A 15,948-nucleotide genomic window follows, 5' to 3' on the forward strand; every position below is an offset into this window, starting at 1 on the left:
GAATGATTTGGAGATGTCGTTTGTCTTCAGTACTTTGGTGTCTGTTTTGTCCCTTTCAGCCCCTCCTCTGTCTTGTTCTCTCAGTGTCTGAAATTACCTCTCAGCTCGACCACAGAGGGTGCCTGAGGTACCATCCCTGACCTACCTTGCAGTTGGCTCCTCTTGCTGTCAGACCCATTTCTTAACCACTCCCATCATTTTCTATGTGGTTTATCTAATTTAGAAAAAAATGTATCTAGCAACCAGTCATATGGTTAAGAAAGAAGGCAAAGTTGTAGGCAGATTTATTATAATACTTTATCAAGGGACAGAATCACTTCTCTCTACATTCAAGGAAATTATTGTAGCAAGAAAATCATTTTTGAACAACATTCATTATTTAACAGTAATTAACCATAAGAAAGTAGTCCAACATATAGGAATGGTTAAATAAGTTGTGATAGATTCATATAGTGAAATTACTCAACAGCTATTTAAAATCATGCTTTTGAAGATTAATGATGAAGGAAATGCACACAATGAAAATTAATAAAGACACAAAAGTATTTATAATATGATCTGACTGTGTAAAATAAAATACATAGACAATGTCAACAGTGTCTACCTCAGGGTGGCAAAATAACAGGTAAATTTTTTTACATAGAGTTTGTCTTTTAAAATTTTTTACAATGAATATATATTACTCTTATAATCAGAAAAATATACATACATAAATAAACTATGATTCTCTAGTTTCCAATTTTAGTAAGTCAATTTCTAAAAGTACTACCAAAAGCTTATCTTTCATGGAGAAAAGTCATACCACCTCTGAAGATGATACATAATACAGTACAGTATTTCTCACACACTGTAATCCTGTGTCAGCAAGATTAGTGATACCTGATATGATGTTGGTTTATCTTGGTTTGTCTATAAAACAAACATTAGGGCCATCTGCAACTCCAGTGTAATGGATTTCCCTATCTGAAAATCAGCAAGACTCATTTAAGGGGCATTACAGGATAAGACTTAACCCTTTCTGGAAATCAGTAGTATGTTTCAGTGTAAAAGTACAAGGCAAAACTAGTTCAAAGCTAGTTCCACAGAAGTAGCAGCAAAAATATAAACTGGACCTCTGCAATCACAAAAACAAATCTTCCAGTGTTATCAAACTAAATGCTTTGGATCATATTAAGAATTTTTAAAACTGAACTCAAAGAAATTATGGCACATTCTGAAGAGCTGAAAGTGGAGTTCCTCGTCATAGGCTGAGTAATTATTTCGTTCTTATTCTCTCGGGAAAGGTCATCTCATTCATTCCAAGGTCTGCTCTAAAATGAATGGGTTTATCATCAAATTCATCATAATGTTGCTTGTAATACCTATTTTTTACTCCTTCCTTCCTCCTAGAGCCACTGTGGTATAATGTATTTCACAGTCGGTTTCTGCTTCCTGAAGAGCCCAACATCCCATGAGTCATGTTTATTTTTCTGCAAATATTTAGTGAAAGTCTATGAGCAGGTCCTCAGCAAGGCCCCAGTGACACAAAACCCTCAAGGACCCGTGGTTTAGAGAGCGCCTTAAATGTCACAGAACAATAAAAAGTTCTGTAATTTGCTCTGCTCTCAATAACCAGGTATGTAAATTAACATTAGTAGCCTTTGACAGAAACACTGCTTTTAAAAGGAACGATCCAGCCTAGGGCGCTTTATCATGTCTCCTATATTCTGCCATCTTTGTCTAGGGAAACTTGGCTCAAAAGAGAGACCATTAGGCAGGTGCATCTTGGCAGTTGAGAGATGGTTACTTGAGACTTACTTTGTATTCGAACACTTGCAATGATTACTTTAAGTAAACATTGCATTAAGGAATGGGCATATACAAAAACATACCAGTCTTGTCATTCAATTCCTGTAAAAATGTTACAGAATGGTTCCAATTTCTTACGCTTTTGCTACAGAACATGTTGCAATGATGGCCCTTGTCAGTTTTTTGATTGCCCCCTAAAAAAGAACAAATCCAGGCATTATTCACATTATTTAAGATATTACAGTTACCTATGCTCATTTCAAAACCTCTGTCATATGCTACAAAAAGGTTTTCTAGAAATCAGGTATATGAAATCTACAGTTTCACAACACTGAGAAGTACAAATTAACCAGCTAATGTGTGTGCTTAATTATTTCAAAATAAATGACTAGGAAAACGTTCAGGATTATTTGTAACTTCTCCTGCCTTTCTTAGAGTAGTAAAAAATAAGAGAAAGAGAAATAATAAAAGCAAAACATAGAAAAGCTATGAAAGCTAGTAAAGACTTTCGGGTATGAAAAAAGCTACACTCGGTGCACAGGGTGAATTCTTCTGGACAAAATCTTCCCAGAGTTTCAGGATGCGGGAAGCCATTATTGTCAATAATTTTCCTGTAATATTTCATGGATGGTTTGGGCTCAAACTGATTGGCAGCGTAATAATAAAGGCCATACTTCGGAGCTGTGCGATCATTAAATGAATACGCAAAGTATCCACAAAGATTGATCCCATCCAATATGTAGGCTGGAAAAATAAAAGGACAGGAGAATTAGTTATTAAGATATGTTGCACACAACACTTTACTTTGACATGACCTTGGTGCATCAGGGAGAATTTCAATACCATTTAATAAAATGTCAGACAAAATTAGACTTAATCAGAAAAGGATTCTTTCATGTGAAGACAAATAGGCAAATGTCAAGACAAATATTGAGCTACATTTCACAGAGTAGGTTTTACATAATTAACCCTCTGATGAGGTGCTTGGGTTAAATTTTCATGTACATGAAGCAGGTCAGACTGCTGGGAGGCCATCTGAGGATGGGGGACAGACCATCTGAGGACAGACCAGGCTGTCATAGGCCCAGAGCAGGTGGTAAGGATTTTGGGTCTTCCACTTTCTGCTAAACTCCTTTATCTCTAGTGAAAGTACTAACTCTCTGTGGGACTTTTTGGGGTGTGGCAAGAAATGGACAACGCTTCTCTCTGCAGGTGACAATGTGGTATTTGAGAGTTGCTAACAGGTATCATGCCCTCAGTTGACACAACCTTCAAGAGGCTGCTTTTCAGGGGGCCTTACCTTTCAGAGCTTCGTTTACGTAATTCTGGATGTAATACACCCTCAGCTTGTCCTGAGCTGCCTGCGGCTCGTCATCAACACCATTGGAGATTATGTACATGGGAAGGTCTCCATACTTCAGTTTCATCCAGTTGAGGACCTTACGTAAGCCCCAGGGCACGACTGCCACCTGACCCGGGGAGTTGAGCCACGTGATGTCGGTCATTTCTTGCACTTCCAGGTAATCATTGTATTTTATTGGATCTTCCTTCTCCCAGTCTACAAGGATGGTGGTGTAATGGCTTAAAGCCAAAAAGTCAAAGGAACCCCGGATAAGCTTTTTTTCATCTTCGGTGAAATAAGGTAGAAGGAAATTGTTTCTTTGGTTCAGCCAGTCTCTCATCACACGTGGATAATCCCCAGAGCCAAAAATGGGCTCAGCGAGCCAGCCAATGTCAAATTCCAAAACTCTCTCTGCCACCTCTTTGTCCCTTGTGGAGAAAGGGCAGGCGGGCTCTACCCAGTCAGCCTGCAAGGCGATGGATATTTTACCTTTCTGAGAGCGCCTGAACTTCTCATCATAAACGCGCCAAGCCAGCGCGTGGGCCTTCAGGAGGTTGTGGCCAGCGCTGTAGGTCATGTTCCGCGTGTACGGCTCGTTCATCGTGATCCAAAACTTGACATGGGGGCCGAGATCTTTAAAACACAGTCTGGCATACTCTGCAAAGGCCACGGCAGTGTGTGGGTTCTCCCAGGCGCCGTGCTTGGCCAGGGGCTCTGGCAGTCCTTGGTGCGGGGCCGCGGGTCGCCACAGGGCCACCACCGGCGTGATGTTGGCGCGCACGAGTTCGCTGGCGACGCAGCGATAGTAGTTCAGGACTGTGCGGTTTATCTGGGACTGGTTGCCCAGGGGAAGGATCAGAGCCCAGTCCAGGGAAAAGTGAAAATGCGTCACGTGCATATCCTGGAGTAGGGAAATCTGGGGCCGGATGGTGGCAAAGTCAACACAATAGGATTTCCTCCTCTTGGCCACAAGGCTGTCCACCTTAATGAGCCTCTTACTGCGATGGACGTCCCACAGGTAAACGTTCGGGTCGGTGAACTGAGACAGACTGGTGTCCACCTAGGAGGAGCAGAGTGAACACAATTCTATGACTTCACCTGGCCAGGCCTGGAAGAGTAATTCAGTGCAATTCAACGAAACTAGTAAGGGAGATGAGCAAAAATAAAAACATTTCTAGCTGAAAGTGGAAATGATTTTTCATAAATAGTGAGTTCCTGAAAAAGAAAACATTCCACTTTTATGCGTATTTGTTTTACCTGTAGTTCTAACTCTTGAAGTGTTACTTTAAGGTTAAAAAAAAAAAATCTGAATTTTTTTTCCTCACTTCAGCTGGCAAACGTTAGTGGTTCTCTCACATCTCAGGTCTGTGTTAAGCGAGCAGAGTATTTTTGGACTTTTTCTTTTTTCAATATAAGAAATCATTAATGAGATGAGATTTTCAAATTTAAAAAGAACTAGACAAAGAAAAAGCTTAAAACCTGAGTGAGTTAGAGTCAGAAAAGTAAATGATATTTAAAATTAAATTCTGCTTCTTGAAACCAGGTTCTACACAGGTTGGCTGAAGGTAGAGGGAGGTACTAAATAAACATAATTGTGCCCTTTTATTAGCTTTGGGGTCAATGACAGAATGGAACAAACTCCATCTGACTGATGGTAGAAAGTGACAGAATGTAGAAATAAGGAACAATATTGTCATCCACCCACAATGGGATTTTTAAAGTTTTAAAATGTTTCCTAATTAGTTTTTCTGTGACGATCGTGACAATATGATTCTTAACATCTGACACAGGAGCCTCCAAAATGAAAGCAGGTATTTAGGAAAAGTGGATCAATTGTCAACTCAAAATGACAGAATCTTCCCTCCACATGTGCACCGTGGAAGGAAGGCAAACTGAAAGGCCACCCCAAGACCCGCTGCCCATGCCTGCTTTCTCCTCAGCAATAATCCCCTTAGAGCAAGTTACTCGGTTTGACCCTCTGTAAAAGCAAGGGTCAGACGAACTCTAGTTTTGAATCTCTAGCAGAGGTTTCTTTGCAGTTTTACAGGAATGCTGCAAATGAGCTGCTGTTTCCCGGGAGGGATCAGTGCTGTGTTCATAAAGGAAAGTAATAAAACACAGCGTGTCAGAGGGAAATTGCTTTTTCTGGAGGATTGTCCCTTGTAGATCACCCACACATGCATTTCCTCTAATACTGTGGGAATGCAGTCAGAAGGATTTTTCCACCGTGATGCACCCACAAATCATGTTTCCTCAGCTTTGCAAGAAAAAATATTTGCATGCTCTTTTGAAGTCCAAGTATTCATAGCTTGAAGGAATTTCTTGGATTATTTTTATAGAGCTCAGAGTTGACAAAATTCATAACTTTTGTGCCATAATTGTTCCCAAACACCAGCTTTTGTTCAGTCCATCTGAAAACAAACATGAGAGCCTAAGGTAGAAATTCTGGGGGAAAACATCTATTTCTTAAAAATACAGGACATTTAGAAATGAGTGTTTAGACAAAATTCTATCTAACCTCCATCAATTAGTTGACTTATTTCTTAATTTAAAAAAATGAAATAATAAAGCTGGATCTTTCAGAAAGAATGGGTATAAAGTATGAATTTAGTGTGTTATGGAAGAAACTTTCTCTTAACATGACCAATGTTAAAGAAGGTTCTGTACCTAATTCATTATGACAATTAGTGGTTATCGAAAAACACTGTCCACTGGGAAATTAGGTCCAAGTACAGTGACAATCCATGTGCATGAGCCCAAGGTCAGACTTCAGACAGGTTGTGTGCTTAATAAGATATTATTGTTAGTTTTTCAGGTAGAATGCATGCCTCAGTAACATTAGGAAAGGCTTGCCAGGATGGAAAAGGTTAATTTCAGTGGTTTAAAGTCACTTCTCAGAACTTTAATGTATTAAAAGTATAGAATACTGCTTGTAAATTAAAAATATGTACACACTCCTCACAAGTCACTCCTAAAAACAGACTTGTTTTTACCTGTCAATTAGGAAGTTAGCTTGGGAAGGGCACTACCAAAATAATACAGAGCTCATGGTGAAAAGCAGAAAGAATAAAATAGTAATTGCAGCCTTTTCCCACTAGAGAGCTTCTGGAGAAGTTCAAGTCCACCGGTGTTTGAGAGTGATAATTCTGTGTTTGGCTGGTTCTGCACAGGAGAACACTGGAGGGCCCTGTTAGGTGGAAGACCCTGAGCTGATGACCTCAAAGGGAGTGCACCATGAGAGGAAAGGTCAAGGGCAGATGAGTGGCTGGCATTAGATCAAATTCTAAAGCAACTGCTTCTCAGGAATAGAAAAAGGGATACTCTGGCCATTTCCTCTCCTTTTCACTGCCATACTTGTTGCATCGCACCAGAGTTTCTCTTCTCTCTCGAGGAAATGGATGTATTCTTAAGACTTTCTCACCCCTTAGCAGTTCCCAAAGCAAACACAGCCCTTGGATGGGGCCCAGAGCAGAGGGAAAGGACTCCCTCCAATGTCTCACTGTCAGAGATCAGGTTGGAAGCATGAGTCCTCAATGACAAGGGTTGCAGGGCCCAGCAGGGAGCGGGGCATGGCAGGTCCAAAGATGGAACAAGGACCAGGGACCATCCCACCTCTTCCCTCTCTCCTTGTCCTTCCCCAACACCACTCCTGTGCCTTCAAATCCTTCTTGAATTCTATTGCACATCCCACTTGCAGGAGAGAAATTAGGATAGGGAGGTTCCACACAGCAGTGGGCTGAAGTGAAAGGAGGAAATCCCCAGCCTGAGTGGGTGGAGCTGAGAGGAGAGGCTGGTGCCCTGATATCCTTACTACTGTCACACCAGCTCCTCGGTCACCTTTGAAATGTAAGGAGGGGAGTTAGGTCTGAGACTGCCCCAAAAACTAACTGGAGGTCTGAAAAAGACAAGAATGATACAAACCAGAAAAAAAAAAAAAAGTTCTAAGGATAGTGTTGATTTATTTTCTTATAAATAAAAGATTATCTTATAAATAAAAGATATTTGCAAGTAAAGAGCAACCCATTTTAACTAGAAGTGCTCTCCTTAGACCCAGGCATTCTTCCAAATACTTCTTTTGAACTGAAAGATAACAGAATATGCCATCTGAAAATATGCCCCTTTGGTAAATTGATTATTTTGAGCTGCAGGCATTTGAGAAACAATGCAGGGAAAGGCTTTCTCTGAACTCCCCTTACCTGTAAAGGACAAATCCTCCGAAAGGAACTCAGTTGTTATAAATCCCCTCCTAGGGTTTTTGTCAAGCAGGGAAGATTGACTCTTGTCACAGAAGAGGAGATGAGAAGTCAATACCACACCTGAGCAACTTGTCACAAACTGTCATAGTTCCCATCTATTCTTCTAAAGGCCCATTCGTATTTCCTAAAAGTCGTTTCGTCTCCCCTAAGAGACCTATATGCTATTCTCCCCTTTCCCTATTAACATGGTATTTAAGCCTGAATTCTAAGCCACCTCGGGGAGTTACTCATTTTTCTCTGAGTATGTCCCATGGATACATGAGGTACACATGCTAATAAACTTCTGTCTGTTTTGCTCTTGTTCATCCGTCTTTTATTACAGGGTCACAGGTAAGCATTCAGAAAGGTAGAAAGAAAGTTATTTTTTCCACCCTTATAGAACAAATAAATTGGGTAAAAACACCCAACGTGCTAAATCCCATTGCTCATCTATGGACCTTGAAATTTGTCTATTTTCACAGTAGAAAATAGCTCAGCAACACCCCACCACTACCCAGCTCATTTACCAACACTCTGTTCACTCTGTTATATTATTTGTGTCCATCATTTTCCTTCAAGGTGCCTTTGAAAGCAAGGGTCATATCTTACTCACTGCACACGCCCCTCAACCAAGCACCCCCACCCAGCAACTAGCACTGGGTTTTGTAGACACTAAGCCTCCAATAATGCTTACTGAATTATTCATTCAAACTCTAGAAAATTATTTTTCTTTGAACTTCAAAGAAATTAGGTTTAATTTAAATTTTTTAATTTTAAATAATTAAATCATTATTTTCAAATTAAATTTAAAATAATATTGAGGACTAACTACATAGGTTCTCAATACATAGTAGTTGACCATTTTGAAGACCTTTCTTACCATCTCAATGACTGCTGCCAGAAGGTACAGTCTCTCAGTGAATCACTGGAGCAAGGGTTTCTATTCTCCATGCACAAGTATTTCCACAAATTTGGGGGATCCACAATTATGTCTCAGGAGGGCACTCTGCCTAAAGTCTCTGCCTCAGTCTCAGGGGCTCCACTGAAACTTCAGATAATTTGGAATTCTGTGTTATATCTTGTTTATGGAAGAACTGGGCTGCCTTACAAAGGTTTGAAAACCACTGTATTAAAGGAGGATATTTCATCTTACCAGATCTTAAATAGTCATATATTTGTAATCTGTTCCCCTTTGGGGGCTGCTTTAAAGTGCAAGGTGAAGCAAGGAAGATTTGGGGAGAGAAGGGTGCAGCATTCCAATTTACGCCCTTAAAGAACCGTGTTTGGCCCAAAGAAGGGACAGTGTGCTGTGACAACCTAATAAGGAAGCACTACTTACTAGTGACAGGGCTTGGTGAGACTGCTGATTGGTTTTGTCAGCTGACTTACTTGAATGTAGTTGTCAGCAATGCCCCAAGCAAAGTCACAGGGAAATGTCCCTTCTAGGGGTTGGTTTTCAGGTAAAGGAGGGAAGCCATTTTTCTCTATCAGCTGTTGGTAGAACAAGGCTGAAGACTTGGGCCACAGCTTTTTATCCTGGCTCAGAAAGTCGACGTAGAAGAGCCCACGCCTGATGCTGTAGCCTCTGTGCCACTCGAAGCCGTCCATGAGGGACCACGCTGTGTACCCGATGATGTCCACCTTGTCCTCCTTGATGGCTGCAAAGAGAACACAGGACAAGAGCAAAGTGACCCTTCATCAGATACCCACCTCATGATTCAACAGCATTCAAGGGATTTACTACTTAAGGAAATAAATTACATAGTATGCTTCTTGTTTGGTAAACCAGTGACCTTTCTTGCTGGCAAAAGGCTCTAATCAAACCTAGATAACTCTACAAATAAGTATCTCCACAAATAGGCTTCTCTCCAGTGTGTTTTCATTTGAATTTCCCTGATTTCCAGTGGGTGTTCTTTGGGCCTGGGAAGACATTCTACTTTCTAGCCTAGGTGCCCAACATTGTGCTTGATGCAATAAATGAATAAAGTCTTCACAAGCATGAACTATTTATTATTTTCTGCAGATAATGTTGATATTTCTTTTTCTTTAAAAAGTGCTTCATTCCGTACAAGCATTAAGAACCCCAAAACATTTACAGAGAGCTAGATATCCTGGAATTTACTTAATCCTCAATGTAATCTAAAAATCTAGAGTCATAAGTCTAAAATCCAAGTAATTTCCCACATTATAACCCAGTTTTTCATTTACAAAATCAGTTTAAAAATTAATCTAAGTTCTTCGAGGCCCCAAATGAGAAAGGTGTTACATAAATACATACCTACTATTGCCAAAATGAATTTCCACATTACAATTAAAAACTATAAATTCATATAGTTTATTACAGATCATCTTAAAGATTGTTTTACCAGTGGATTTGGGCAGGAAATTAGAATTTTATCCCCAATCCTACCTTTTAAGGTTTCCATTATGAATTTTTTGAGGTAATACATATATTTGGCATCGTCTCTCTTGGTGGTCCCTGAAACAAACCAGCCATTTTCCACAATAAATATTTGAGGGTGGTTATATTCAAGGTCAATCCAGGACAGCAATTGCCTCAGGCTGGGAGATTCCAGTTGGCGGAACTTCATGTGAGGGTCCAATAGTTGAAAACTCAAGGTTGGTCCAAAGGAAAGAGCAAAAAAGTCAGCTGTTCCCCTTATGAACTTTTTCTCAGATTCAGTAAAAACAGGCAGGAGAGATGACAGATTATTCTTCATGCTCTCAGGATAGTCGCCATCAATAAATATGGGTTTGGCAAACCAGCCTAGGACAAAGTCAAGAGATTTCTGACATTCTTTGATGCTGTGGTCCGTCATTCTTCGAGGGTTGATCCAGTGGGAACTTAAGGCAATGGACACCTGACCCCCCTGAGTTGGACGGAAAGAAGTGTTGTAGAGATGCCAGATTTTGGCATGAGCCTATAAAGAGAAGAAGCGTGGTGAATTTACTTCTGATTGTGAGGAGAAATATAATATATATTTGAATTCCCAACCCTAGTTGTATCTGTTTCTCATCAAACTTAACCTAATGACTAACCCCACAATGTAAAAGTCACCTGGAACCAATAAATTATTTCAGAGGTAGGTCAGCCCCTAGTGAGCTGCTACCATGACTGGAATTATTTCCATTGTTTTTCAGCAGCCAGTGGAAAACTGAATTTCTGGCGTTGAATGTGTAGTTATTATTCATACTTTGAAAAATTAATGAAATAAGAATTTACTATAATATCTTACTACTTAATTGACTTTGGATTATGCATTTTTTAATTAATAGGCTTCTTGAAAAGAACCAATCCCGAATCTGTGATCACACCAAGAATTTCTAAATAGGATTATATTTCTTTATCCTAAGAGACTGGGAATTTCCAAGTTGTTGGAGTCAATTTAATATTTTGTGTCCATTTCTCATAGTTAAAATTCTAACACATGTTCACACAATCTTTGTTCTTTCCTAAGAAGAATCAGTGCTATAACTTAAAGGGCCCATTCCACTACCGTGTTTCCCCGAAAATAAGATCTAGCTGGACAATCATCTCTAATGAGTCTTTTGGAGCAAAAATTAATATAAAACCTGGTATTATATTATATTATATTATATTATATTATATTATATTATATTATATATTGTATTGTATTGTATTGTATTGTATTGTATTGTATTGTATTGTATTGTATTGTATATTATGCCCAGTCTTATAGTAAAATAAGACCAGGTCTTATATTAATTTTTGCTCCAAAAGATGTATTAGAGCTGATTGTCTGGCTAGATCTTATTTTCGGGGAAACATGGTAACTAAGGTTGGTCCACCCTCCAAAACTCTGGGGCGGTGCTGGCTTCCTGCAGGACCCAGGGTTCAAGGTACAAGCCAAGAGCAGAAAAAACACCTAAAGACAGATTTGATGAGATCAGAAGCCCATAGTTAATCAGTGCTCAGCCCGGAATTTCCTACAGCACTGAATGGGCTGTTTCCATAAAAGCAAATTTATATCCCCATAAAATCTTACTGATTTCTAATATCTTATTTTCATTTGTTTCCTTTATGTTTACAAAGAATAGTGAGGATGACAGAGATTTACTCCCTTACTTGAATTAGGTTTCTCTTTACGTTTGAATTCCTTGATTGACTCTATTTTTCTAAAAATACAAATGCCGTTTATTGCCTTTTACTCCCCTAATATATTACATATATATTTACCTCTTTAAAAACTCCATTCTAATTCTGTTTGACTCATCTCCAAAATGATCATGGCAATTTTCATTCCAATTCCTGAGCCTAAAGATTCTCTTTCACTCAGTATACCGAATAGCCTCTTCATTTTTACCTAAACATTCTTCTCGTGGTTCATTTTAGTGCAGGTGTACAAGAATGGCCTCATCATGATTCTTATGAGTTCAGCCAAATATTTCGATGGAATAGAACAGTTTATGTTTAACTTTCATTTTTAGTTTCTTAGGAAATATCTATTACGTTTCATTTTACTGAATGTATTTTTCTCATTATCTGAAGCAATTATCTGTATGTTAAGAAGGAAATGGAGAATAAAATATTTATCTGAAGAATAGTGATATTTGCCCATGTGATTCAAAAACCGGGATTAAACCACGCTGCTCTGCTGGGTTTCTGATGTCTCCCACCTTCTCTATCTTTCTCTTGTTCGCCACCCTAACTCTTCCCTCCCAGTTGACAAGACATTTCATCCTGCCGTTCAATAGTCAATCAGAAAAGAAAGGGAGCCGTTCACGCCAGTGCTCAGGAGGCCAGACCAGGACACTTTCCTAACACGGCCCAATGGAGGCCATGACAGTCATATCCTAAATCTATAGAACAGATACTGAAATGGGTAGAGTGGGAGAGGCAGACAGGAGTGGGAGGAACCCAAGAACTTCCTAACCTGGGTCAGCTTTGCAGGTAGCTGAAGGCAGAGTCATAGGATGGAATTGTTTACCATCATTGACCACTCTTCCAGTTTTGAGTACTTTGACAGGACTGAGAGGAGGTAGAGCAAGGAAACGAATGATCTAGTCCACATGGAAGTGCACATGTGGTCGTTGAAGTCAGATAAAATTCCTGCTCCATCACTGTTACTTGTGAGCCTTTGACCACATTACTTAACCTGGGCAGATAAGACTAACCTCCCTGCCTCTCTCACAGGGATGTTATGAGGATTAAAAGAGATAACTTAATGTAAAACACCTAACACAGAGTTTGCGTATGGTAGGGTCTCCATGAACGGTTTATTTCTTCTGTCCTAAGAGATGAGCAGATGGAAAAGGAAGGCATTACAGGTGAGGAAACAGCCCCCTGCTAAGGAATTCAGTCCATGTGATGTAGTGATATGACCTGGTGTTTGGATTACCAGAGATGGGTTTGGATCCCAAGTCCTGCATCCATTACTAGTGTGAACCTCACTTATTTCTCTGTGCAAGTAGGAATAGCATCTATTCTCCTGTAGGGATGTTGTGAATATTAAATGACATGATGCAAGTGAAAGTGTCTATCAAGTTGTTGATAATTTTAGAGAAGTATAAATTTGCAGCATTAGAAGGTATCATGGCTCATTTTATGTGTCAACTTGACTGAGCTCAGGGAACCACAGACAGCTGGCCAAACATTTGTCCAGTTTAGCTCGGCGACTCCACGGTGTTGCTGCCTCAGAATCCGTTTTGTTTGGCCAAGCAGCCTGTAGGGACCTGAAACTGCCCATAGCCCCTCATGCAAGTGCATGCCCTAGGTAGCAGCCCACAGAATCGTAAGCAAGTGTAAGTTCCTGGTATGATTTCCTCAAGAGCCCTGTCATCAACAGTCACCCCTGCCACCCAGCACCTGGATGCCTTATGAACCCTTTAGCTAAGACCCTCATAGGGCTAACCCATATCCCTATTTTGGTTTGACCAATTCAGCCTCAGCCCGGGCAGACCAAAGCCCTCCACCCACAGACACTAATAAAGGCATGTGTTCCAGGTGCTGTCTCTTCCTTGACATCCCCTTGAGGCCTGCCGGGTACTTCCTTTAGAACCTGTGAATAACAAACTTCTCTATTTCAATTTCTCTTGTGGTCTGTTATTAAACTGAGGCTCACCATGCAGCACTGTGCTCCATTGAACAAATGTTAATCTAACAAAATCATGGCAACATTATTTCTGGGTGTGTCTGTAAGGGTGTTTCTGGAAGAGATTTGCATTCGAGTTGGTAGACTAAAGAAGCTCACCCTCCCCAATGTGGGTGAGCATCATCAAACCAAGGACCTGTACAGGTCAAAAAGGTAAAGGAAGGATGCACTTGCTCTCTGACTGAGCTGGGATAGCCATCTTCTGCGGTCTTTGGGTATTGACACTCCTACTTTTCAGGCCTTCGAACTCAGACCCTGACTTACTCGTACACCATTGACTCCCCTGGTCCTTAGGCCATCCGGTATGGACGCCCTTTCCTGGACTTGTAACTTGCAGATGGCAGATCATGGAACTTCTCAGTCTCCATAAGCACAGGAACCAATTCCTTATAATTAATCTCTTTCTATATATCCTATTTATCGTATTGGTTCTGTTTCTGTAGAGAACACTAATATGGAAAGCATCATAGATATCATTTGGTTTAACCACTCACCCTACTTCAACCTCCCCACTGGATGTTATTTGACTGCTCTCTACAGCAGCCCAAATTGGAGGTCATTGCATGCATGGCATCTTCTCCAAGAAGTCCCCTCACCCCCACCCTCACTCCTACCCTGACCTGCCACATAGCTGCATGTCCTTCCTCTGAGCATCCTCTGCGTCTTAGGCATACATCTCTTACATCATTTACTCCAGGTAACGACACCTCTCTCCCCAGCCTTAGCTCCCTGAGAAGCTCCCTCAATCCCTCCTGGCACAAGGAGGCCCCAATATCTGTTAAACTGAACTGAACTCTGCTTCATCACCTCCTCATGAGCTCATTCTATTTTTAGATGGTAGATTTGAATAATCAAATATGATGAAGCAAGGTGTAGGAAGGTCGCCATTTAGGATATTGCAACAACTAAGGATGATTAATAGAGGAAGGTTATGTATGATTTTGCATTCTTTCTAATTATCCTGGGTATGTTAATCTTATGATCTGGTTATCTTAAGATTGAAATTTAATAAAGCTGTTGACAAAGACTAAGGAAATAATTAAGGGTATGAGTAAGAATATTCATCTAAATACTATTTCTAATAGCTAAATATTGAAAACCAATTGAAATGTCCAATATTCAACAATGTTCGTACCCACATATGCATGTTTTAATGCATTGTGGTATGACTAAAGAAATACAAGAAACACTACTATTCAGATATTATAAATAACACAGAAGAATGTCTATTAACGTGTAAAATGTGTTCCTAAAATACTCACTGGACAAAAAAATCAGGTTACAAAGCAATAGGTAGAACTTAATAGCATTTTATTAAAGAAAAATGTGTATAGAAAGATCTAGAAAGATTTATAACTTAGGAGGTTTTGTAGCAGGATTGCAGACGGTATAAGTCTCCTCATTTTGCTTATCTATAATTCTTTCATTTCTTATCAGACACATGTATTGCTTTAGAAGTAAGAAAAACACTTAAAATTCAAAACAGGAAAACAGCTCATAGGAGTTGGAAGGCAGGCTCTGCTTGAGCTGTCCATGATGGTTATTTGAAAGCCGTGATCTAATTAACCCCTGCCTAACTGTTCTCTAATCTTCCCTACAGTTTCTGCCTCAAATCCTAACTCCTAGGAACATTGAATCCTACGTGCAGTTCTGAGAACCTCTTGGCTTCCATACTTTTATAGGTGCAGCTCTCGTGTTTTACCTACTCCCAGTCTCTCCAGCTTCACCCCCTTCAAATCTCAGCTCAGACATCATTGCCTCCAGGAAGTCTTCCCAGAACCTTCCCTCTCCTCACCCTTAAATGTTTATTCCATGTGTCTCATTACTGGTCTCTATCAAAGACCTTAACTATATTATGTCGCATTTATTTATCTAGATTGTAGGTGTTTTGAAGGCATTGACTAGATCTTTTATCTCCTTATTCTCAAATTCCAGCAAAGTGTCTGGGGCAGAATAAGTATTTAATAAGCAGATATGGAGGAATGAAGGCTGGCATTAAGAACCAGATCAAACAGTTGGAGACAGAGCACCCATTTTTCTGAGCCAGCGCAGTAAAACTCTCATAAGATACCCTGGTTGTATTTTATTTCTGAGACCTTAAAAGAGAACTTTCAGGAACATATCATTAAAATAATAAATTAGAACAAGTCTGACACAATAAGCCTATAAGAATAACACTGTATTGCATCAAAATGCAGTAATGATCCAATTCAATTTGGGGGCTTAAGATACTCCAGTGAATCTTCCTCACTTCCATCCCAGCCTTGATGTGGATTTTGAAATCTAAGGTCTGAAAAATCTAGAAAAAAAATGGATCTAGTATTTCCTTCCACCACCAGCTACTAGACCAATTTTTGGAAGTCAAGTAAAATATTCTGAACTTCATAGCACCTGTTTTGTTTTTTGTTTTGTTTTGTTTCTGGCTAAATTATCAGCTCCATGTCATTTACTTAGTTGTGTCCTTCCCAGA

At 39.8% G+C, this 15,948-nt stretch overlaps 1 protein-coding gene across 2 annotated transcripts in view; it reads right to left on the reverse strand.

Moving 5' to 3' along the window:
• Nucleotides 1-267: 267 nt before the first annotated feature.
• KL (klotho) overlaps nucleotides 268-15,948 on the reverse strand; it is a 48,798-nt gene continuing 33,117 nt past the window's right edge. The window contains exons 2-5 of one of the 2 annotated variants that reach the window (XM_074330034.1): nucleotides 9,776-10,286; nucleotides 8,755-9,023; nucleotides 3,089-4,190; nucleotides 268-1,982 (exon numbers count right to left, since the gene is read on the reverse strand). In XM_074330034.1, the coding sequence (XP_074186135.1) occupies nucleotides 1,843-1,982; nucleotides 3,089-4,190; nucleotides 8,755-9,023; nucleotides 9,776-10,286 (2,022 nt within the window). In that variant the 3' untranslated portion in view covers nucleotides 268-1,842. Of the gene's footprint in view, nucleotides 2,533-3,088; nucleotides 4,191-8,754; nucleotides 9,024-9,775; nucleotides 10,287-15,948 lie in introns of both variants that reach the window. The other variant, XM_019736428.2, reaches the window with a different exon arrangement.

The sequence above is a fragment of the Rhinolophus sinicus genome, linkage group LG04 (genome assembly GCF_036562045.2).
Source record: "Rhinolophus sinicus isolate RSC01 linkage group LG04, ASM3656204v1, whole genome shotgun sequence".
Taxonomy (NCBI): domain Eukaryota; kingdom Metazoa; phylum Chordata; class Mammalia; order Chiroptera; family Rhinolophidae; genus Rhinolophus; species Rhinolophus sinicus.